The 26,746-nt window shown below is 38.5% G+C and overlaps 1 protein-coding gene across 5 annotated transcripts in view; it reads right to left on the bottom strand.

Moving 5' to 3' along the window:
• Positions 1-26,746, bottom strand: part of GLIS3 (GLIS family zinc finger 3) — a 425,390-nt gene that overhangs the window by 99,698 nt on the left and 298,946 nt on the right. For all 5 annotated transcript variants that reach the window (XM_033123979.1, XM_033123982.1, XM_033123984.1 and 2 more), the window contains 2 exons: positions 4,851-5,012; positions 658-768 (listed from right to left, as the gene is read on the bottom strand). In XM_033123979.1, coding sequence (XP_032979870.1) covers positions 658-768; positions 4,851-5,012 — 273 coding nt within the window. The remainder of the gene's footprint in view (positions 1-657; positions 769-4,850; positions 5,013-26,746) is intronic.

The raw sequence follows: 26,746 nt of genomic DNA, 5'->3' as shown, positions 1-26,746 counted from the left end.
TGTTGCTGTTTTCCCCAATTCAATTTTCTTGTTATTTGGATTTAATTTCCATAATAGTCTTGTGTTACTTTCCAGTCTAGGTAACTTACACGAGTTTTCTCTGATTTCTATTATACAAGCTCTCCCCAGAAATTCATATCTGGCTATAGCAGCTATGCAAACCATAGCCTTGCTCTTACAGGCAGACCTCAGAGATACTGAGGGTTTGGTTCCAGACCACTGCGATGAAGTACGTATTGCAATAAACTGAGTCACAGGAATTTGTTTGCTTTCCGAAACCATATAAAAATTATTTTTACACTGCATTATAGTCTATTAAATGTGCAATAGCATTATGTCTGAAAAACGTACATACCTTAATTTAAAAATACTTTATTGTTAAGAAATGCTAACTATCATCTAAGCCTTCTGTGAGTCAATCTTTTTGCTGGTGGAGGGTCTTGTAAAAAACACAATAATGTGGAAAGCACAATAAAGCAAAGTGCAATAAAACGAGGTATGCCTGTATTTCATGGAAGACTTCTCTCATCAAAGAGTCTAAAACATGTTAAACCTTGAGAAGTATAAGAATCTCCAATGCCCTGCAGAAGCTCCCAGTACTGCAAGAAGAATTTAAATGTACTTTTTCTGGCTGGATAACTTCTCTTTTAAGATTACCTTTTTCCTTGCTTGTTGATCTTTGGAAGAATGTGCCTTCACATGCTTTCTTAGGGAACTTGGGTCTGTATAGCGTTTGGTGCATCCTGGAATTTGACAAGCATAAGGTTTCTAAATAAGAAAGAAAGAAAAAAAGAAAGAAAGAAAGAAACAGCTGTGGTTAAATCATAAAAGTAACTGGGGAAGTTACTCAAAGACTATTGACTTCAGACCATGAACTGTTAGCAACTGACTGTTGTGAAATGCTGGGTAACACTTGGGCATTTTATTTAGAAAGCCAGTACGTTTTCATCAAGGCAAAAAGGAAAGTAAGCTTTCAAGAAACAAAGAGATGGCCTATCTTTGATGATTTTTAAGAAACTGCTATACAGTGCACTCTTACCAGGAAACCTCTTGTAGCATTTCTTAATGTAGAAAGTATTAGTAAGCATCTCCAGTCATACTTACAGTTATGTTCCCCTGAAAACAATCTTTGGTACTGTCAGAAACTAGGAAACACATATTCTTTAAGAGGTCAGGTATAAAGAAGCTGTAGAAAAGTCCAGAAAAGACTGGGAATGTTTCAGAAGAAACCTGATTCAGAAAGAGAGAGGGAGAGAATTAAAAGGGAAAATTAGTAGAAAGTGAATAGGAGACAGCAGGTTTCAAACAACAGACACATGAAAAATCAGCCAGAGACACATTAATGTTATTATTACTTGTGCTAAACCTGGTGCTAAACCTGGGTTATGTAAATAAGCCCTTGGCTGCGCGTGATGAGAACACAAGTTTTGGCTATTTCATTCCCCCATGCTCCTGAGATGTGATGTGTGGAGCCTGAGGCTGAGTCTAGAATCTTTTTTACTTTTGTATCTCTGGTGATTGGTATACAATAATTAGGAACGAACGAATGAATGCACTACACTTTGATTCAAATTTTAGCACCGATTCCCACTGTAATAACAAAAATCACAGCAAGGGTTTGAGAGTATGACTTTTAAGTTGTGAAATAATAAAAAAAACTTCTGTTTATTCTAAGAACTAAAAAAAGTCATAACATTAACTGTGTTTATAAGATGTAGTAACAGTTACTCATCTACCTAGTATCTCATCAGATATGACAGCTGTGCCTACATGAGGCGAAATGTATGAAGTGAACTGAAATCCCATTTCTAAAAGGGATTTTTACTTTAGAAACTTGATGTCTTATTGATAAAAAAAAAAAAAATTCAGATTTAAAAAAATATTTTGTTTTTGTTTTCATTTGCATTCTTGTAATTTTGCTGGCCAATATCTATGTGGATTATATTATTTGCCCTGTTGAAAGTCATATTTATGATTCACTTTTTCTCTGCCATTTTTGATTCCAAGAACAAGGAAAAATCATGAAGGTATAATTTAGTTTGACACTCCCAATTCAAATGCTAAGTTTGATTATCTACTGTATTTGTTCATTCAGTGACTGACTGACTGATTGAATCACCCAAAAGTTCTTATGCTTCCATGATGTGCTGAGCATTTTGTTACATATTAGGGATGTAACAACGAGCAATAGATGAACCAGGCCCTCAATATCTCACAGTTTTTCCAAAAAAGTTTTGAGTCAAATATGGGTTGAAGTCATCTGCCAATTAGTTTCCATTGGGTAAATAAAGGTTTTTTTTAACCTGGAAATCTTTTCTGGATTCACACGTCTTTCTTGACCTAGTCTTCCTTATCCTGCCCTGGCTTTAGGGGAGCAACCAGCCAATACTATGTTGTGACCAACGTAAGCTCATGTCTTGTGCAGGAGATGTTGCAAGTAAAAAGAAAAATCTTTGGGCATATTAACATGTTACAGAAATCCAAGCCATTACTATTACCATGGTCACTAGTATTTGGGTTGGAAAGGTAAGAAATGGGTAAATGCCATTCTGTATTTGATTTTGAGATGTTCTTAAAGAAAGCTTGAATTCTCACCATTCCTTCCAGCTGGCCTTTACGCTCTCCCTGCTGTCAGCCACCTGGTACCAGTATGCCAAAATAGCAATGTAAGGGGCTGGTCTGGATTGTGCTGGTGTGCTGGTCATTTTCTCTCAGACTACCTAAGCTTTAAATGGCATGCTACACTTCACCAAACTGTATTTTTCATTATTTTCTATCTGTACTGTAAAATTACCTCCCGTTTGAATATTAAGATGCTAACAGAAAAATGAATTAATAAAACTGTTCAGGGTTAGAATGATGAACTCAGCAATCTTTAAGGGAAAGCCATTTTTCTGTAAGTAAAGAATCCATTTAGTTGAAGAAAAAGACTTTACCCAAAATTCTGATGGCACTAGCATGGAGTACTTAATAAAAGGGAAGGAGCATCTAAATTCAAGTAACAAATTCTTCAACTACAGTTTGCTTTAGGAAACAAATGTTTCCTTTCTATACGATTTTAAAAGAGTTTACCAATTTGTTAACCGCAAAAGCAATTTAAAGGGGAGGTAGTTTGGATCTTAAAGGAAAAATGACGGTTTTAAAAGGTTTACTAAAGAAATTATTTTTTTAAAATAAAAATAGCTGAGTTTTAAAAGCTACTGCATTGAACTGAATCATAAAATTATCATCTTAGGTAACTTTCCTCAAAAGTTTTAAAAAGGGATATTTTTTAAAATTCCAAAATGATTTTAGAAAATGCTCTTAGTTTGATAAGCTAAAATTAGCTCAAGCAAAGGAGGATTTTGTAGAATTGTAACACTTAGCCTCACAATAGTTCTTTCAAACTATAGATAACTAGCTAGAGTAGAAGCAATTTCTCAAGACAATCTTGTCTCATGAATGTTCATTCTTCCATGATAAAGTTTAATGACAAATTGAAAAAATTTATTAGATTCTACCAAGACCATTTTAGACATACAAAATAGGGCATTTTAACATAATTTATTCTTTCTCCTACTCCTACCTTTAAAAAATACTGCTATTCACCAAATTTATTCATTTACTATTCTATTCTGTTGGTCCTAAAATCACTGAATTCAATTCAGCTAGAGCAGAAAGGGTCCATCTCATGCCCACATTACTCTAATTATATTCCAGATATTTACTAGACAGGCAAACCATCACATTTATGTATATTAGGAGATAATTTTGTTTAGAAGGGTTACGTGACATATAGCTAAAATGACATATCAATATGACTAATAGAGACTAATATAAAAGTTAATAAATATGTCAACTATAACATCAGAAGAATCTTAAATATGTATGAGAAGGTGTGTAGAAATAACAGTATCTTTTCAAAATTCAAATTCTGGTGTAGTTTAATAATAGACATCAGAATGTTAACACTGAAAAAGTACTGTCATGAATACATTATTTGCAAGAATGTGGATTAAGAGATCTGAGATGTGTATAATACATTTATTCTAATGTCTTTGTTAAGTGAAGTGAAATTACATATAGTCTACCTGGCCTCATGTAAGGAAATGGCATCAAAACCTGACAAACGCAACAGAGGTCAATCAACCTAACTGAGAAAATAAAAGACAGAGTCCTAGAAAAGGCATTTGAAAATGAACAAAATGTTGCAGCATTAAGAGGGTTAAGGTGTAATAATGAAAATCAATTGTTCTCAGAGGATTTATGTCAATGGATATGTGGCCGTCAACACATAGAAAACGTGATGAAACTGAACCCTTGGGAAAGAGTTGTTGATTCGTTTTAGATCACTTAAAGATGAAAATACCAGGTGGTTTTCAAAGCAAAAGTCCAGATTCACTCTCCAAAACCATGCTAGCTTTAACCGTTTTATGTCAAGAAGAACAGGACCAGAGTTAGAAAAAAAAAAAAAAGGGCTTCCTATCTCGAGCAATAGTATATATTGTGTACCTTAGTATATCTTAATATTTGAATACTTATTTTAATGCCTAATCTGTAGTGGTCATTCTCTGTACTAAAATCTACGACACGACAGCCTCTAGACTGCCTTTGCTTTGTACACAGAGGGAAAGAACCCCTTTGTCCCAGGCAGTTAGTTGTAATATTTAGGATACTTGTGACGACAGAAAAGTGAGGAAAGAGCTAAACAGAGCCCCTCTGGCCCTTTACCCGGTTCTATTGCTGCCCTTGGCATTGCCCCTATAACCTGCAGACCATAAAGCAAACACTTTCCCCATCCCACTATCAAAGAGGCACTTCCTCACACCGGGGCTTTGGACTGGAAGTTGGAAAACTCCTGCCATTCTTACAGTGTCCAGATGTGTCCTCTGGTGCTTGGCACGGTCACTGGAGTTACTGAATGCCTTCTGACAGCCCGGATGCTGGCACAAATATGGCTTCTCGCCTGTGTGACTCCGCAAGTGAATCTTGAGATTTTCGAGCCTTGAAAAGGCCTTCTTGCAACCTTCAAACTGCAAAAAGAAAACAATTTGGGGTTGTTGAGAAAGACCTTGAATGCTTGAGTCTGAGGGACAGAAAAAAAAAAAAAAGTCCTTAGTTTGTACTTAGCCTAAAACAAACAAACAAAAAAAGAAATCCAAACAGTAACAAATACTACTTCTAAAAATATCCATATGTTTATGTGATCTGCATTTTTCCACTGAATATACATGCTACTTTCCGTACCAGAGTTGGGTCCCAAACTGATTTCTGTGATTACTTATGTCAGAGAAAATTCACTGTGAGCCATCTGGCTCCGTTAATAAAAATACAGTAATGCATGTCTTAAAGATTTATTAAAAAATTAACACACTTTTCCATTTCCAAATTGGTCTAAATTGAAGGAATCAGGAAGGAAGAAACTTTTCACAACTAATAAACTAACAAGAAAAATCAGAGCGATGTATGAGAAAAAAGGTGAATTGAAGCCCCAAAAGTTCAAGATGTGAAAGGCACGTGTCTGCTGAATTATTATGATCATAAAGTTCCTTAATTGTATTTTAAGGCGTTTTTGTACTCCCAATAGATTGACCTTGTTGACATATAGAGTGATGCCAAACCTAACGAGATAAAGTTTTCAAATATGCTTTCAAAAAGGTACTGAAAGACAATTCATTCAATGCTAAATCATTTTCCAAATAAAGTGATGGTTTTATTTTTATTTTTTTAAAAAAATTTTGTTGCCTAGTTCGATAAGAGAAGAATTGAAAGTGAAAGACTGAAGATTTCAAAAAATGCTTCATTGGTTTACCAATAATATTTATTGATGGTAATAGTTACTTAATGCCTTCTGGGGGCAAAGTATCAGCTACTGTTTATTAGCTGGTCAAAGTGATTCCAATCCTTGAAATGCCAATCTAATAAAGAAAATGTGTTACAGAAAGCCTATAAATGAAGCATAAAGGTGAGATGGGCATTTATCCTTGAACTCTTTCGCAAAATTTTAATCCATTTGAGTTCCCCCTGCAACACACTTACAAACATGGAAAAACTAACCAGAACAAAGCATAATATATTTAAAGCAAATAAGAAACCTTAGAGAGGAATGTGTGTGTGGGGGGGTTAGGGGGACTGGATACCACAGAATATAAATAAAGAAGGTAAATTCAAGATGGCTTCCATTCAAAATTAGTGGGTATAATTTAATCTTACTACAAGTAATTTCATAAAACTCTCTGGTTCTCTTGCTTCTTACAATAGATGATGGAGTACACTGTTCATGAAGGGGGTGATCCCGAAATGGCTAGGTTTTGGTTATTTGAATTTTCATTTTTAAGTAAAGAATGAACTAAGGAGAAAGAATAGTCAAGTATATCATAACTCTAAGTTGTCCAGATTTTGCATGCTGGGATATTTTAAGAAATTTTAGAAAGTTGCACTTATTTTGATTGAGAGTTATACATGTTTCACAGACATATGTTGGTTTATTTCAATTTTGATATTTTGCTTAAAATAATTTTGGTGTTTTCCTGATTTCTATTTCACATAAAAATAAATATAGCCTGAACAGAAGATGATTGCTGACGAAGCCAACTATTTTTTCAACAGAGTGAAAGATACAATGCCATGTCACTAGAGGGAGAGAGGAGTTAAGAGGCTTATTTTTGGAAACAGGTTTGCAAGTGGGTCCTAAATTGGAAAAGAAAGGGGCTCAAAGTTAACCCCCAATTCACAGTTAAGAGGCCTCTGCTGACCAAACCTGTTTTTAAGATTCTCTCTGAATGACGACTCAGAGCAAACTCCTGGAGCTCAGTTTATTTTATTTGGAATCATTTGGTGGACCACACTTAGGTCTAAAATGAGCTTGTGGTTTTAGACACATCAAACCTGTAGCCTAGTTCCTAGCAAGGCTCTTTTGTAGGGTGGACACCATATTGGGGCTAGCTCCAAGGGTGCTGGGTGCGTCCCAGCACCCACTTCCTTCTACAGTCCCCAGATCTTGGTAAGTGAGAAGGCTGCATTGTTTCAACACCAACCAGAAGTGGAGAACCACTTGAGAATATACTTACGAGGTTTCTATGAGTACCAGACAAAGAAGACCCCTGGATCTACCATAGTGTGAATAGAGGGATCCCAGACATGTGCTAGAACTAATTCAAACTGTCCACTGGATCAGACACTAATTGGATGTACGCTAGCATTTCCAAGGTCTCTCTCGTTAAATGTCCAAGTAAATGTGCAGTAAAATGTCCAATTAAAAGTCAACTAACTGTTATTATTGCTGTTAACAGAAGTGATGATCAAAGACCCAGGGGCTTGTTCCATTCCAAACAAGTCAGTGAAAAGTGAATTACATCTCAGAATATCCTGACCATTTTTAAATAGCAAAGATGGAGGAAAATATGAGCACTCAGACTGAAAAGGACAACAAAGAGATTATCTGTAAAATCATGAAAATCTAGCTGATCGCAGATGTTTCCTCTGTAACAAGCCAGGAGACAAAAGTATTTGTAGTGCTTATACTAGCATCATAGTATTTTCAGAAATAAAGATTAAGAGTGAAGAGGTTATATGGATAAATGCAAGAGAAACACAATTTCATATACTTAGGGGCTTACCACACACTCACTCTCATTGAAGAAATTTACTTGAAAAAAACATGAACCCAAAACCAGTAAAATCAGGCACTGAAGAACCGACAAATGGCTTGGTGGGAGACCCTACCACCCAACGTACCAGGTGTGTGCAGGGTGCCATACCTGACTGAACTTGCCACACTAACAATTCCACAAGAGGAGGTGCTGTTAATTTCTCTAATGGTGTCTGGATGAAACAAAGCAAACAATTCTGTAATGAATCATTATCATTCATTATGGGAATAACCCTGTAATTCAACACAAGAATTTCCTCTCCCTCAGGCAATTCTACCCTTAGATTTATATGTTCAATTAAATGCAAATGCATTAAAAATAAAGTAACACATTTAGGTAGAACTACAAGATTGTTACAAAATACACCAAAACTGGATGTTTTGGGTATTTGGGCAAATGGATGCCTGTTTTCCTTATTATTTTTTTCATGTTTTCCAACTCTTGAATGAGTGAGTCTTACTTTTGTAAATGAACATCTACACCTAGGCAAGTGAGAACCATAGGCGTGTTTCCTTGGTTTGGCCAAATGCTTTCTCATCGAGGTGCCTAAAGCACAAGGTCCATCCTGAGGTCTAAAGTCCAAGTTGTCACCTGACTGCTCTTGCCACTGCCACCAACCAACCCCTACACAAAAATGGCCAATATCCTAATTTCAGGTCCTCTTTTACCTGGACTGGCAATGGAACCAGGAAACTAGTGTAGGACCCAGTGTCACACAACTGGGTCACCAGGCATGAGGTGACCAGTACTTCAAACACAGGCCCAGTCTGGGGAAGATGACAGAAAAACCAACCAACCAACAAAACTCTCAGAATCCAACGGGATAGCAGAAGGAGGAGAAATAGAACACAAAAGAGAGACAAATGCAGGATGGTAAGGTGGGAGGGAGTGATGGTGGGAAAGGGGTCTCCTACACATTAATAATATAAGTAACATTCTTTTGTTCTGCAACAAATACCGAGTAAGCTCTATGAGCATGGTGCTGTATGTCAGGCATTGGAAGGAACGGATGAATGAAACTCAAACTTTACTCATGGGAAGATGGAAGCAAGGTCAGAGTGTATGTCCTAGCAGGACCTATAATGAACCTTGAGCAGTGATTCTCAAAGAACTGGTGCTGGACCAGCAGCAGGGGCGTGCCCTGGGAACCTATCAGAAATACAAATTCTCTGGCCCCACCCCAGACGTACAGAACAAAACCCTGGGGGTAGGGGCGCAACATTTTAGTGTTAACAAGCCCTGCAGGAGATTCGGATCCTACAGTCCGCAAGGGAGTTTACGAATGCCATTCATATTGTAATCACTGTCGCTTTTCTTAAGGAAATTTCCTGACAGAAGTAAAGTGTTTCTAAATTCACCCATTTTGACTGGGACAACAGACTAGCAGCAGCCTGGGACTGGAAAGCAACATCTCTATCCCAGGGTAAGACAGGGTTATCTCCACTTGCACAGCAAATGGGACAAAAATCTCAGAATGCCAATCTTGTGCTAGAGATTCTTTAAACTCCAGACTGTTTAATCTGCTTCCAGGCAGATGTCTGGTTCTGAAATAGGTATGTCTGCAAGTTCCCTCAGTGACCCCCTGACCAAGAAAATGTCCCACATTTCTAGTGCCCATTACATTCCCCTGTTGAGAAAAAGCACTGGAGGGGAGCCATGATTTTCTACTTGAACATTTCAGTGGTTTTACAGACACATACAAGAACTACACGTGAAACTGTAAGTCACAGCACTTTAAATCTCATGGGTTTTGAAAATACTGCATTGCATGAAGCCTCACTGAGAAATCTCTCTTTAACTCTGAGGCTGTTTTCAAGTAACAAACTTTAATTAAAAAGTGTAAGTTGCTTCAAACCCAGAGAACCTTAGCTTGCACCATTGCTAATTTAGGAGATTATTTCATATTTAAAGGATTACAACTGGACTGTAATCACCACCTATATATATTGGCTTGATTACAGATTGTTGACATTAAGTGGCATTAAGACGACCTTTGAAATATTACTTTCCCTTTCTATTAGAGGCTTTTGTGTAAGGTTCTGAAAATGAAAGGCTCATTAGACACTATTAAAATAGGATTTATTCCATATGTGTAAGCAATAATCAACTAGAATATTATTCCCTCCCCTAATCAGCTCCTCAGAGTGCTAAAGAAGCACAAGTTCATATTCAAAGCAACAATAACAGCAAATCTTTCCTGATCAGGTTTCTATACCATCACTAACGTCAACAAAACCCAAACAGAAAGGAGTCTATGATGCTGGACATGCTTTTTTAAAAATGTACATTTGATTTCAATTAAGGCTCAGTGTTTATGATCCTTGGAAGTACACAGTTTTACAGTTTCATCAGTTAAAACCAATTAATCCCATCAGCAATGGCTGATGCTATGATACGATATGCTGTGCAGCACTCAGAATTGAGTGATGAGTTATATGTCAGTTTATGTCTTCCATTTACAGCCCAGAGACAACAGAGAGGAGAAGGCATTGGTGGAAAGGTCAGCAAATATTTCTAATGCCATGGATATAGTCATGGCGACTTCCATAATAAACCCAAGAGTTCAAGTCCACTTGAATTATGGACATACCTGCAACATGTGTCAATGAAAGATTGCTTCGCCTAGGACTCAGAAAGAGAGGGCCAAAGCAACAGCTGAGGGCCACTGCACACACCTGAGAAGAGGTGAGAAATCTGACTCACATATTCAGCTGAGATTGAGAAGTTTCTTTCTAGGACTGTGCTCCTCAGCTTTATGGGGATCGTGAGTCACCTCAGCTCCTTGTTAAAATGCAGATTCTGATGCAACAGGGAAGCAGTGGGGCTGAGATTTTGCATTTCTAATAATCTCATCGGTGAGACTTCTAAATGTTGAATGGTCAAAGATTACACTCTGAGAAGTAAGGTTCTGGGGATCATTCAACTACCTTTCGGTTGAAAATGTACAGTTTGATGAGATTTTATTTTTAAGAGATAAAATAAAATAACTACAGCAAGAAGAAAAGAATAAAGAGCTTGCTTTTGATGAATCAAACTGTGGCAGCTTTGTCCTTAACAGTGTGGAAGTGTGGAAGAGTAAAATCTAATTTTAAAATTTAAGTTGAGAAGATAACAGAAAGTGTTGTCTGGGAGGAAAAAAAAGCAGAAGAAAAGTCAGAAAAAAGGGGACAAAGAATCAAAACAGACTGCAGAAGCACACTAGGGCCATCTGATTTCGTTTCTTCTTCAGTTTCATCTGCATTTGGACATATGGTTCGCCTCGTGCCACCCTGTGGTTTCTGTTCCGAGTGCATCCTTATTAGAATGGGATGCTCCAGCAAATCTTAATATTTACTGCATCAGTTTGTAGAAAGTGCTACATAAAGGGACAGAAAGAAAATAATGCAAATGTCTCGAAGCTTTTCAAAAGTATCCAGTTCAAGGAGTCAATACACTGAGGCATAAGGAATTCCTTCCTCTCCCTGTCTCGGAACAACAATTCTGCAGTGAGGACAACAATCGTGCAGAGTGTTCTCCTTTGTGATTTTACTTATGTTTTCAGTGTAATCACCCTTTTGTCCATAACAAGACAACATACCCACAGAGAAGGAGGTTTCCATGTTTCCTTTTGGTTGCTAAAAGGTAATATCTGATTTTATAGTATTTCAAAGGTTCTACCCAGAGGAATAGTGGCCTCGTTGGAAAATTATTTCAAGTCACGGCAGGGTGACCCTGCCATGGGTTAATCTGAGAGTTCTCTTAATTTCAGGGAAATCAGTGCACCCCAGTCTGATTTACCAAAGGTTCCAAGTAGCTAAATAGATTTGCGCTTGCATTTCTGACAACAGCCTTCAAAGTCCCCCTGCCCTTTGGTTTGGGTGGGGCAGCTGGAGGGAGGGAAGAGACTATAACGTGACACTTGGGCATCAATGAATTATCCAGTCCAGTGCATGCCACTCATCTGGCATTCTGAAGTGGCCTATAGTACTCATTTATCCAGAATTGCTGGAACTATTAAAAATTTTCTAGATTTAATATAAAACCCTTTCTGTAATATTTTCCTAACCCATCATAGAGATCCCAGTTACTGTGCTTTTCCTTGTTGATTTGGAGTACAAAATGAATCCATTATAATAACTAGCTCATAAATACAACTTCCCCGGGTGGCTGTGCTTCTTGTTTTTGATTAAGAAAACCTGTATAAAACCAAAGGTTACCTAAGTGCTCACTATGTATGTGTTTCTTATTGGTTTAAGGCAATTTGTTGCTTTTTAATATTTTGGGTCATGGGTAGCTGTTGTTCCTCAAAAGGGTACTCTAAATGAGGTGACAATAAATGAGGGCGAACTTAGAAAAACGAAAATGGAAAAAATATTTTTGAGAAGCCACATGACAATGTAGAGAGAAATATGTTATTTCTGTGCCAACATTTGAACCATATTAAATTTTTATGGAAATTATGAAGTGTCTGGTTTATAACAATTGAAAGGAGCTGGGACAAATGGAACCTCATCATGGGCATTATATTTACAACTGGAAAAAAGAATACTTCACAGTGCAACACTGATATTTAAGATGTATCATATGGCCCTTTCCAGTTATTCAACAAATATGAAGTATCATATATTATTCATGTTGTTATCAATACAATGCCAGAAAACTACAGTTTTAAGCAAATTATTTCTGTGAGTGGGTAAATAATAATAATTTAAAAACGAGTTGTTTGGGATTGTTTAAACATAAAAAGTTTTGCCCGATTTTTTGTTGTTGCTGTTTAGTAGCATTGATTTCACGCAACCACACATCTACACCCACCAGAGCATGTATACTTCGGAGGTTTCCAGTCAGACCTCTATAAATGCACTTTGATTACATGCCAAGAGAGCAGGTATATTTAAGTTATGGAATTGGCCCTGCATAAATATATCTAAAAGCAATCGAATTATTTAATTTTCTATGTATCTGTGTTTCTGATCACCACATAGCCAGCTATATTTCCATATACATCTATCCACACAAGCACAGTACTTCTAGGAAGTATATATAAGCATACGTATAAAAGCAACTGTCAGATGTTTTGCTACTCTGCATTAAATATAACAATTTTTCTAACACTTTTAAGTACCAGTCTATATACCGGGTATTGAGTTTCTTGCACGTTCAGCATTTTCTTAGGCTCTGTAGATGACACAGAAGAAACAGCAGGCTCAAACCTACATTTCCTGCATTCATAGAACATTCCAGGAGAACGATATATATCCAGAAAAAATGTGGACCCTGACCCAGCCTGCTCTAACAACCCTCCCCCCACAGCCCCAAATTATTTTCTACATGTTGAAAGTGAGGAAACTGAGAGAAAATGGAGGAATCATCCTTTGGATTTTAGGCATTATTTTTGACATTCGGGGGGGAAAAAAAAAAAAGCGTCAGAAACATCCTCTAAAGCTCGGTTTCTCTAAAATGTCTCTCAAGTTTTAGAATACAGAGAGGGATAGATGAAGTAAAAGAGAACTAAGTAAGCAAAAGGAAAGGAGAAGTGGAAAAACAAAGAGAGAGAGACTACAGATCAGAGAAGGGCTTAGCATATAAATGCGCAGGCCTGGCCCCTACTCTCTGTCCTCTCACGGCTTCCCCAGGAGGCCAGGCCAGTCCAGGTGCAGCCCCTTAAGGAAGCAGCGTGCTCCTATTGGGCCCTGTGCCTCTGCACGTGCTACTCGCTGTGCCTGGTGACATCCTACTGATCCTTTAGCTTGGTGTCACCTCCTGTGGTGCTCCTTACCCCCGCCACACACACACCTTGCCCACTGCCTCCCTCATGCACACTCACACTGATTGGATTGTTTGTCTCCCCAACGAGGCGGTGAGCTTTCTGAGGACAACGGACTGAGTCTTATTAATTTTTTTACTGCCAGCACTGGGTACAGGGCTTGGCAGATACTCAAGTGACCGCAGATAATTTGCTAAATAAATGCTGAACAAAATAGACAGAATGAACACTTTGTACAAAAGCACATTGATTTCCGACACTTCCTTGTGTAGTAAGTTCATTAAGGACTTTTCATTAGCTAGGGCCAGTTACTATTTATGATGACATCAAATGGTCAACATCGCAAAAAGCTGTAAAACGCATTTATGGGTTTTGCTGGATTTTAAGGTTCTATAGAACTACTGTAAAATATATTTAATTATTTTAACTCTATGTGAGGAAACAATACTAATACCAAATGGGTGTATTTTTGTGTCTGTGTGGATGAGATGCATTAAGCTCTTTATTGATGTTTTGAGAAATTTGTAGCAACACTAGTGAAGTGAGTGAACTCTTTTTCCTACCACACCCATTTCTACACTTGAGCTAAACATTCACAAGACCCATCGGGAATGTGTTATTAGCAATAATTCAAGACACGTAAATGTGGACCTTCTTCATACATAAAGGAAAAGAAACCGTTTTAAATTGCCCTTTAAAAGTTGAGCTAGTATGCTCTCAAATATGCCAGGGAAGAGCCTCTCATCAGTGTGTCATGCAAAGAAAATCCTATATAATTCCAAGTAAAATCACGCCTAGCCCCAGAGCTTTCCGTGTTGAGAGTAAAGGGGGCTGTAGCAAAGCCTTGGTTCCGCCTTTCCCACTCGCAGTGGACTGGCTGCCCTGTAACCGACTTTGACCATAAAGATAAGAAAAGGCACTGCTCGCCTTTAGTTTTATTAAGAATTGGCAGGCTTGCTTTAACAGAACCAAGCAATATATTTATTTACCATGGTGTTTTCCAAAATGATTGCTGAATTCTGTCATCTCTTGACTGAGAAACTGTTTGCGGGCTGCAACAGAATGTATGATAACATGCATATAGCAACACAAATCTCCAAGATAAACTGTTTAAGTCAATTTGCTATCATATAAGCACATAGGTGCAAATACGTGCATATGCACTTGTGAATATAGCCATGGGCACATGCTTTAACACTTGCACACATATCCCACACAGATGCTGTAATAAATGTATGTGTTTAAGATCTGTGCACAGGGGTGTAGAGGCAAGCATGAATTTGCCAAGAGAGAAAAGGAAATTTACACACGAAGAGAATAATTTACCATAAATTGGCCCACACTGAGTTTATTCCAAAAAACAGAGTGCAAGATGCCAAATTTTTAATGGCTCTTACTATTCCAGATCTGGCCCTGACAAGCTTTGGAAGGGAAGCAAGTGGGCAGGAAAGATGGGATTAAAAAATTATATATCTTAAACTTTTTCACTTTCAAGTGTAAAATTTCCACCACTCTGACAGGAGGAAAGAGAGTGGCAGGGATATTTTCCTGACACTGTGCTTTTCTCAACAAAAAGCCGTCGATTTTCATTATGCATTGCTTAAATATAAATTCTGTACTTGCTAAAAGTCATCTGTGACTGGCTGCTTAAAAAAAGCAGCAGATAGGAAAATAACGGAACTCAAACCTGGCATTAGCCCTGGCGGCCATTACAAAGGTGTGAACTCAAAGAGTGATGCCTTCCACAGTCCTAGGATTGACAATCTTTGGTGACAGCCCACACTGGTTCATCAAAACCACTCACTCACTTGCTTCCAGAGGGCATAGCTTCCAGTTTTCTTTCTTTCACAGCCGAGCTTTTCTACATGTCTTTCCCATCCCATGCCTGACAGGCACGTAGCAAGTGCTCAGAAAACCCTCCATTTCTTCCACTTGCTCTTCTCCATCCCCGTTCTGATTTTAAACTCTCTGCCTTCTCACTGAACCCTTTTCCTTCCTGGTGGTTGAGGGAGTTGCCCTCACATCTTGCTTCTACTTCCGATATGCCCATGGTTCACCCATGGGCAACAAACTGTCATTAAATCCATTAACCATTCCACGTATGACCTTTTAGGTTTTGAGACCAACAGGGTATTCAATCACTGTACAAATGCAGAGTTTGATCCCTATAATTATTAGAAAAATGTTTTGGCTAAGAATTGTAATCTCAATCCCCTTGACTATTCTACTTAATGCAACTTCCACCCCTTTCTTTGGAACTTGGCTCCATTTATCACAAGAATGATAGATAGGTCTACATAAAATTCTACCTACCATGTTTCCCCGAAAATAAGACCTAGCTGGACAATCAGCTCTAACGCCTCTTTTGGAGCAAAAATTAATGTAAGACCCGGTCTTATAGTAAAATAAGACCGGGTCTTACAGTAAAATAAGACCGGGTCTTACATTAATTTTTGCTCCAAAAGACACTTTAGAGCTGATTGTCCAGCTAGGTCTTATTTTGGGGGAAACACAGTACAAGGGTCAAGTTCAGAGTGAATGTGAACCATCTCAGATGTTTTAATTTGATGAGAATATTGGTCTATTGTTTAAAATAGTTGGCTTTCTCGTTGAATTTAAACTATGACTATTTCTTATTCTCCAAAGAAATTTAAAAATGAGTAAAATGTGTTGTTTCTAAGATATGTTTCTTCTTCTTCTTTTTCTTCTTTTTTTTTTTTATCTCCTTGGCCATCTTACAAAGCCAACAATCCTGATGTGAAAGTACTTAGCACACTGTAAATTCTCCATAAAAGTTAGCCACTATTATCATCATCTTTTACGCATTCAAATTATCTAGTATTATTATCCCAATTTTACAAGTGAAGGGAATTGAGGCCTAAAGAGGTTAAGCTACTTGCCAAAGTCACACAGCTAGTAAGTGGCAGAGCTGCAACTAGAATCACAGCCTTCTGACTGGTATTTAACCAAGTATTTCATCCATGCATCCCCAAGAGAATATTACTTCTGAAGAGTTAAAAAAGATAAAGAAAGAAGCGTGTCTTGGAAGGAATCCAAATACACTGTTTCTTTACAAAATGAAAAATATTAGTAGTTTAAGTTCACTGTGGCCAATAGGGTCAACTCTCCTAAATTATATTAATCATTCTCACTGAAGTCTGAGCATAGAGTAAAGTCATTAATAATAACTATTGTGAGCCTTATGTTCTTGGCATAATCTACCGCTTTACTAGCCGTGGTTCTCAAATTAAAAAAAAAAAAAGTGGTATACATTTGTAAGCCACTCAGCTGCTTGGGATGCTTAGAAACAAATGCAAAGTGAGACTTGGCATAAAAAAGCCAACTTGAGTATTCTAGAAGGACTTCAAAGCTGCATACTCAGCCGATGAAATACTCTACAGCATGAAGCCTTACTCATTTCATCAAATGAAGGGGTTTCTGAATTTACTACCAAGTTACCAACAGTGACAAAACTGGCTCCTTCTTAGATGCATACTTGGCTAAGCCTTTCTACAAAGTAATTTTACTTACGGAGGAAAGAAAGATGTCTTACAAGTTCCCATAATCTAATAGGTGCATGATATATATTAGATGCTCAATAATGTTTTCTTTTTTTTGAAAACTGATTGACTGAATATTTGCCTAAATATTTGTCATAGCACTTCTATTCCATTGGACGCAAAATTTCCCAAGAAAGAAAAAACAATTCATTTAACTCTTTTCCTTGGTTGGATATAAAAATCCAACCTATATGACATCAGAAGGCACATGGCTATCAATTGTTGAACTTGGTCTAGATTTCTATGAGCTCTGGCCCTACTGCTTATTCAATATCTCCATACTGATGGATCACAGGCACTTCACAGTAAATAAATATTGCAGCACTTAACAAGGACTTTTTCCCCAACACAGAGTCTTCACTCCCTGCTCTCTATTTACCCAGCAGTGTAGGTCCAGAGTCTGGAAGTAATCCTCGACATCTTCCTCTCCCACACATCCATTTCTGATCTCCAAGTCCTCAGAAGTCTATCTCAAAAATGTCTACTTCTATCCAACAACATCTGATCTCCCCTAGTCTAAGCCACCATTCTCTCCTACCTGATCTACTTCAATCAGCTCCTAACGGGTTCCCCCCTCCACACTTGCCCCCACCCACCATCTAGTCTTCAAACTGCTGCTAAAGTTATCTTTTGAAAACTACAAATCTGATCACGTCCCTCAACTGTGTCAAATTCTTCAAAGGTTTTCCATTGGTTTTCGGATAAAGACCAGAGCCCAGTTATGGTTTATAGATCCTGCTTGATCTGGCTCCTGGTTACTTTTCAACTTTATCCTCACCTTACCTTCCTTCCCTCTCATTCCCTCAGCTTCAGCCACACTGATCTTGGAGATCCTCAAAGGTGCCATGCCCTTTCTCACCCCAGGGCATTTGCACACGCTATTTGATTTGTCTGGAAAAATGTTTTCCTCCTATTTTCCCGGTTAAATCCTATTCATCTTTTAGAGCTTAGTTAAAATATCCCCTTTTTCAGGAGAGCATTGTCTGTCCCCAAGCTTAGGTTTAGTCTCCCACGTATATGATCTTATAGCATCCTCAAGGAATGTGAGCTCCTTGAAGACAAGGGCCAGGCTTGTCCTTTTCATGGTGCACTAGTGTGCACCGTAAGCTCCCAATGCAGATTTGCTAAATTGGCAAATAAGTTATTATGCATTAAACTGCAAGTGTTTTTTTTTTATTTTTAAACACTTTCTTTTTCTCCCTCCCTCCCTTCTTTTCTTCCTTCCTCTTTTTAAAACTGTTTCTAGGGCTCAAACTCCACTCAGAATAACGGTATACTCATACGAACAGTGCTTGCTCTAACAAACAATAGAGAATACCGGTTTCCCCCAAAATAAGACCTAGCTGGACAATCAGCTCTAATGCGTCTTTTGGAGCAAAAATTAAGATAAGACCTGGTCTTAAATTATGTTAGATAAGACCCGGTCTTATATTATAGTATAATAAGACTGGATCTTACTATATTAATTTTTGCTCCAAAAGACACATTAGAGCTGATGGTCTGGCTAGGTCTTATTTTCAGGGAAACACGGTAATAAAAGATGAGTAGAACTTAAAGAACAGACCCTCAGGTCTGGAGAAAAAAAATACTTGTGAAGCCGTGTATAATTTCTAAGTGCTATATGAAATGCAAATGTTTTCTAGATTCCAACTGCACACACAGAAATATCTCAACTCATTTTGACAAAGTTATCCACCAGAGAGATGAATAAATAGCTTCACTAAATACATATGGTGCAATTATACCCAGCAATAAGTGACAATAGGTTTTGCTTTATAGTATTCTAAAAATTCAAAGCTCAATTATTTCAGCTGCTCAGTAAATAATATTGAAAAGACGTGGCAGTAAAGCAACGTAAGAACAGACTGTATTAGTAAACGCTAATGATCTCTTTACGATCCACAGAGCCACTTCTTTTTCTTCTCAAGGAAAGAAAGCTTTTCGTAAATTAAGAAGAAAAAAAAATAGACAACCATGAGCTATAGCCAAGAACAAAATGAAAGCAGGGAGTACTCCTTTTGATCTTTCAAGGGTAGTATTTAGTTAAAGAATGTATGCTGGACTACAGAAAAACATGACCAGAAACATGAGTGTCTGGGACCTGAGAAATACAGTTGTTGGCAGCTGGCCTTTAAAAAATATATTTATAAGAAAAGAAAAAAGAAAGAACCTATCTTTATAGCTCCAATTTTTAGGGCTAACTGGCACTGACTTTAATGAATGGGGTGAGTTTCAGACTTCCTTTTAAACTACAGAAGCACTACAAGTAATTGGTATAATTAGCAGTTCAGATATGCAAATCAAATTCAAACTTAAAATGACTGAGATGGAAAAGCAACCTCAACGGGGGGGAAAAAGAGAAGGAAAGAGAGGAGCATGGAAGCAAGAACGCTTTTGGACAATTAGAGGTCAACTGAAGTGTGGCTGAGCACTGCCGTGAAGACAGATGGGGACTGACCACTTTAAGACAACCACAGTGAGGGTGACAGGGAAACCAGGAAGCTGCCTAGCCACACGTCCACCCAGCCAAGAGAATTTGTAGAATGACAATCAACAAGGCAGATCTGGAACTATTGCCCTATTTAGAGCGCTTGTTTGCATGCTCCCTGGATGTGTGGTGTTTATTATTTTTCTAATTTGAGCAAACCATGTAAGCTTTTGGCACCTCAAAAAATAAAATCATATGACCAGTAAAAATGTTTATTTATGGGGGGAAAAGTTAGGTCAATGGCATTGGTTTCCTTTTTTACTCAGCTACTTTACTTCTGGAAATGGTAATCTACCTCACTGCTCTTCTGCCTGTCTGGGATCCACCCACTCGAGGCCCACTGGAAAAAGAAGCTTCCAGAGGGCAGCACCGCCATGGGAGATGCCATGGCTCTCTCTGATCTTCCGGACCTGACTGGGCTCATCAAATCTGCACTTTCTTTGCACACTGCATTCTTCCTGAATAATTCCTTACTTATCTGCTATTAAATAAAAAGGTCAGCAATCATCTGCATGATGGTTTTCTCCCGAGTTCTGCTTCGGTCTTGTCCATCCCTCTGTTTCCAGAACCTAGCACAGTGCCTGGAATGTGCCAGGTGCTCAACGAATGAAAATGAAGAAATCTGGGGTTGATGGGTAATATTAGGTCAGATCATCCAAATATAAAGCTACTCTCGATCATCACGAATTCCACAATCGAAACTCAATTACCGAAAGTTTATCAAGGAATTATTTGTATGGAGACAACGGGTAAGACCTAAAACAATCATGTACCAACTGATCTCTAGGACAGTGTTGCTCAGACTTTAGCGTGCACACAAATCTTCTGAGGAATTCACTATCAGGCCAAATTTGATTCAGCTGTTCTGGAGTGAGGCCTGAGAATCTATATTTCTAAAAAACAAAACAAAACAAAACTCCTAAGATATGCTGATGGTCCCGAGGCCATATTTGTATAGTAAGGCCCTAGGTGTCAAATTGACCACCCAAATACAGCTTTCCTTACAGATGAATCTTATTTACTTTGTGTTTAAAAAAATCACACTGTGATTATTACCTAGATGGTTCCTGGTTTAGATAGTCACACAGATGTCTGGTTGGGGGATGAAGAATCACCATTTCTTGATTTTCTCTGGCACTTGGGGCCTGCATTACATATATTCTCTGGTAAACTCTGCATATCACTAGGAAATTTAGTAATGTCTCTATTAACCCAATGAAAGTTTCACTTCCATCGAGCGAATTTGGCCAGGAAAAAAAAAAGAACTTGGATTTTCTATAGGACATCCTTTTTATAATAAAGTCTTTTAAGAATATTTGTCTTTGGTTAGTTCTTTGGACATAGTACATATGCAGCACTTAGGTGTTTATAAAACAGAGAGGGTCCTCTTTATTAGGATTTCATTCAATTTCTGTGATCGATGCTGCACAAATCTTTCTTTCCAACCGTTTCCAAACCATTGTGGAAAGCCTGAAACAGGCCAATGGATATTGATATTTTGATCTTTTATAACAACTTTCAAATCTATTAATATTCAATGATTCTTTTATAAAGTGACAGAGTTTGGTTTGTTTCCTCAAACAATGACACAATAATGTAGACTTCTCCCATTGGCAATTTCTGAATGTCTCTTTGTACACATAGTCTTGCCTCACACCACAATGCAAAGAGCTGATCCATGTTTAATGATTTTTCTATGGATTTAAGGTAAATAGTTTTAAATACCTTTTTGATAACAGTTATTTTGCTGGTACTTGATGTGACTCTGCTGGAGGAGTACTGCTGATAGTACTTAGATTTGCTTATTATGTATATTCCTCCTCCAACACACACACACACACACACACACATTTGCTGAAAAAGTCAACATGTGGCTTTATGTCTGTAGTACACCAATAAACATATCAAAATCCAAATTTAGAATCCTAATTCCCAATACCACTTTTTTTCTCCTCTTTATTTGGAGTAAATTAAATGCAGTCTTTGTTGGAATGAAATGTAAAATGAGTTTCACACATACATTTAACACTAATCTGTTCTCCCTACTTTCATTATGCTTTGAATTTCTGTGGTATGTTATATTCCAGGGACTCAATTTACTTTTATAAATATTCATTGATTTTTCCCCCCCAATCTCCATTAGTGCTGCTAAACATTCCCTTCATTTTGCATTTGGAGAAACTGAGGCACCAAGGAGGAATCTAAGGGTTGAATTAAGGGATGTCACTTAATACAACAGTAGAGCTGAAAATGTGACTTAGAAGCCCCCTGGGATAAAGAGGCACCCCTCCGCCAAAGCTCAGAAATAATGGTACAATGCTCAGGGATTAAATCAGAGGTAGCTCGCTCCTATTCTAGGCACAGCTATGTTCCTTATTTTGTTTCTTTCCCTAGTACAAAGTGCAGTAACAGAATAGCTGCCCTGTAGTTAAAGAGAAACGATTACAGAAAAGAACAGTTGGAGAAAACAAGGCAAAAGTACTTGGATTTTAGTCAGTGGGAGTCCATCACAGTAACTAATGAGCTGAGAATGTTTCTATTTTTTCACCAAGTAATCCATATGCAAATTTCCTGCAGCATTCAATATGCACTTCCAAGCTCAGTAAATGTTTTCTATTCTTTGCTGCTTAGCTCTCTCAGCTTTTTCCAATTAGGCCCTGTTTATTTAGAAAAAAAGAAAATGTCTAAAGAAAGGATTAAGCTCTGTATCTTATGGCGAAAGAATGAATATTAGAAATTCTTTCAGGATCTAGAGGATGCATTCTTTACTCATCCTCCCCGCTGGGGTGGGTAATGAGAATAAAGTAAACGGGGGATGAAGCTTTTTACTTCATTTGGTTTGTTCAGCTGAAAACATGCCTTTGACATTCTGGAATTAAATCCAAAATTCATGACAATTCAGACAACAGTGCACATGGAATAAGCCTGTGGGTAAAAATAAATAAATAAAAGAGAGATGTGAAAGCTCAAAAGACCCACCTGGTGAGCAGAAGTTCTTTCTGCAAAAGCAAGAGAATTCATGATGTGGAGGGGACAAGGGGCCATGCTGGGGAGAGAAAGCATAAATGGCAGTCGCTAGCCGCTGTGTCAAATGAAGATGACCCAGGAAGCAGAGTTGTAAATCAGAGGTGTCTCGAAAGCATGGCGTCTCAGGGGAGTATTGAGGGAAGATAGTAAATGAAAGTCAGGTCTTTCCATTTTCGATCACTACATCCATGAAGACATATGGCGTTTTGTTGGTCTATTTTAAATTTAAATGGAAAGTGGAAGGTTATTTTGTACTTAATCCTCCACCACCAGCACTTAAAATTCCATAGAAAATATAAGGACAAAGGTGTCATGAGCCAGAGGAGGAATTTCTGCCACTGAGAATGGCCTGCTTCCAGAGGCTGTTGTGGACTTCACACAGACACACACACACACACACACACACAAACACACACACGTAAAATATTTTACAAACTTTGAAGCCTAACACCAATGAAAGGAGGGTCATGAGCAGTGGTTATGGTTGGCAATAGATTAAATAACAGGAAATATCCAAGATGCTTCTAATGTCTCAGAATAGATTTTTAACAAACAGAGTTGTGAAGCCTGAACAATACCAGAATGCCAGATTAATTTTCGCTCCCAGCATTTACGGACTCATAGCCATAGAGGAAAAATCACTGATAAATTATATTTAAGGATAGAGTGTTCACCTGGTGATTGAATAATATATCGGTTTCTTGAAATCCCCACATTGCATTTGGTTGCCTAAGAGATAGAGCAGAAAGCAGTAAAATCTAGGGAAAGTAAGGTGTCAAAATAATAAGCAGTGAGAAGTGTCCCTTAAATGGTAGTTATGGAAAAGAGGAGGGGAATTAGTGTAAATACACAAGCCAGTGGCTAGGATGATGCCCTAGTCTGTTCCCCCTGAATTTTTTTTTTTACTACAATCTCTATATTTAGAAACTAACAAACAAACAAACAAACACACTTCTTCAACCTTGGTCAAACCACCTCCTTACACTATCCATGAAAAAAAATTGTGGTGGTTAAGTTACCCAACTTAACCATTTATAAAAGTTAAATTCTATTCTTCAATGCAGTAGTTGAAAGAAAAAAAATCACCTTCAATAGCTTTTTAAAATTTTATTTTAAGTTCCAAGATACAGCAATGCTCTCAAATTTCTTAAGTCTCAAGCTCAGAGAAAAATAAACTAAACAGAAGCCTGCCAAAAATCCAGGCTGACTATTAAAATGTTACAACCCAATGTCCTGGGTTTTAGACGATAGTTGGTATCCAAATCAACAGAAATGTCCTGGACCGAAGCCTTCAGATCACCATGGAACAGGCTTTGATGCCCTTTGTCTAATTCTGTGGAGACCCAACCCTCAAGTGGAATATTTTTGGCCTGTCAAATAAAGGCCTTTCCCAGAAAACCAAAGGGCTTGGAAACCTTGTGCTGAGTCTCAGCCCACTCTGAAGTAATGCAACACACTGGATCTAACCTCCAGCTGTAGAGTGCACCAAAAGACATTACATGGAGTTTTTTTGTTTTTTTCCTTTTCTATTGATCCCATGGACTGGTTATATATTTTTTCTCCTTTTATTACCAAAGTGGCTTCTTCCTGAAGCCAACTTTGACTAAACCCGAACCAGTAATTCCATGACAGAAACAGTTTAGTACATGCGAGGGCTGACCATGCCTTAATAACTTTGCATGTTTGACCTTTAACTTTTGCTTTTGCAGCTTCGCTGATGACAGGAGTGCCCACGAAAGGGCATATTTCTGCCTCCACTCGCAGGCACATCAATAATGAAAGGACTACACGGGCAGTCACAAACTGATGAAGCCCTCGCATCTTTCCTGACAAATCGTCTAAGAATTCCATCCTTGAGAACTTGCCCTGGAACTCACAGCATGGCATAAGCAGTGGGAACTAAAACCTGCCAAATCTCCACTAGGCCTCTAAGCCACCTGTCTCCCGCAGTGCCATGAAAAGGGGGGAAAAATCTCAAAGTGGTTCCATATCTATATATCTGTTCTTTCTTTGAAGGTATGGCCTACGGGTCTCAAATGGAAAAGTAGGATAAAATCATCATCTAACAGTGGGTTGGGAGTCCTTGCCTGAGAGGGTTTTACACTGACTACACATCAAACCTGTCTTGTTTATGCAGTAATCAATGTATCTGGATTGAATACCACTTCTCCAGTTTGGCTGCCCAGCCAATTAATGTCTGCTTTCACCTTTATAATTAGCACACTTAAAAGAAGATTGTAAAAGTTGCTACTGGTGGGTGGGGGACGAGGGTGGTGAGGGGCAGTGAGGAGAAGGCTCTGAGACTGTGTGCGCATGAGGAAAAGACGTAGACTTCAGGGAGTTCAAAGGGAGCCACGAGATGGGATTTGCATACTGCAGGCATGTCAACCAAGGGACTTACTGAGCCGCCCTAAGGACATACCACCAGAGTAGTACTGCCACAGAAAATTAGATCTTCACACAGGAGAACTGTGATTTTAAGTACAAGTCATGTTTAAAACCTTGCTATTAGGTACATACATATAACACTGCTCTGAAAAAACAAAGAAATCTTAGTGCTGACAGACTTCTTGGTGAAGTTTCTTTAATTCTCATCCCTAGTCTGGCTCGGGTGCATAAAGAAAAGAGCTTCTTAATGTTTTCCCTTTTGTCTTAAAAACTAAGCATTGACATCATCTGCTCAGGTCCAACAAAGACTCATCGCACACCATAGATGTTGCAAGACTGGGCAAAATGTTCTGCCTGAAATGCCCATGTTGCAAATCAGGCAGCCTCTCGGGAATGGCAAACAAGGCCCCAAACAAAGGGATTATCATGGTTAATGAATCAGACCTTCAGTGCAGGAATTCTGTGGTAGCAAATGCTACACTCTTCAAGTTCATTATGAAAAGCTGATTCTGGTAATGGAAAGCGTGACTGACTACTACTCCACAACTCCAAATCACCGATTTGCCATCAGATGGTTCCAACACTATCTTTTCAACTCGCTGGGTTCCCTATAAAGGTCTACCATCTACAACCAGCAAGCCCTTAAGTGAACAAATACCCAGTTCAGAGTTTTCATGAATCTTCAGGTGCTTTTCCCCACATGTAATAACAATAAGGCTTTCTGAAAATAAGGGGAAGAGAAAGAAAGCACCATTTTATTGAGCATCTAATTTGTGCCAGGCCATGGGTCAGTTGCATATACAAAGGTGTCCCAAATTAATTCTATTTTTTAAAAACATTATGAATCATTAGGCACAGTTTACTAGCAAAGGAATGGAGGCTCCAAAAAGTTAAGCAACAATGTCCAGAAGGAACTCGCATTGGGACTAAAGTCAGACTGGTGTTGATGTGCTTACAAAGCCCCTCATTCTTTCCACTCTACTCCGATAGGCCCAGAGTGCTTAATGACTACTCTTTTTAAGCACAGGGCCCTGTCTTATATGTCACTTAGTCATTCATTTCATAAACAGCTGTTGGGCTCTAACTCTAGGCTGGGGGCTGTGTTAGGGTCTCAGCACACAAAGATAAACAGGGTTGGGGTCCTTGCTCTCAGGGAGTTCACCCACTATTTGGTTAGGTGGGCATGTAAACTAACACATGCAATACAACAATGTGCTATAATAAAAGGCATGAGCAAAGACAGGGATGGACTGTGTGAATCTGGGATGATACCATATAGAAAGTCATTTTTCAGATGGGTGTCAAAGTATGAATAGGTGTTCAATGTATAGAGCAGGCACTTAGGGAAATCCAGGCAGAAGAACTATTACCGACAAAGTCCTAGAGGTGGGAAAACAGACAAAACAGACAACATGCCGTGGGAGCAGGCTGCCAGAGAGTAGCAAGAAGTCCTGGGTGGTTAAATACAGGGTAAGAGGTCAGGGAAAGGCTGTGATAAAGACTGTAGAAAAGCCTTGAGCCCCACTTTGCACTGCACATATCACTTTGTGTTCAGAAGGCACTCTAAAATTATGGGCTTAAACATGCAAACGAGAACACAGCTCCTCTGACTAAAATGCTCATTGGATTCCTACTGTACTCGGAATAAGACCTAAATTCTCCTTTGCAGTCGGTCAGTAAGGCCCATGTCCTCTGCTCCCTGCCACATCGCTGACCTAATGCTCTCCTTTGTCCTCACAAGCACTCCAGCTCCTCCCCCTACGCCACATAAAGCCCTTCCCGCCTCAGGGTCTTTTTCTATAGGCTGTTTCTTTTGCGTAAGAACTCTGCCTCTTCCTCTTCTCAGTGCTGGTTTCTTCTCCTCAGGCCTCAACTCCGTTATCACTGCCTCCAACATGTGTTGTTC

Source organism: Rhinolophus ferrumequinum, chromosome 12 (assembly GCF_004115265.2).
Source record: "Rhinolophus ferrumequinum isolate MPI-CBG mRhiFer1 chromosome 12, mRhiFer1_v1.p, whole genome shotgun sequence".
NCBI lineage: Eukaryota > Metazoa > Chordata > Mammalia > Chiroptera > Rhinolophidae > Rhinolophus > Rhinolophus ferrumequinum.
This window is presented reverse-complemented; position numbering and strand designations above follow the sequence as displayed.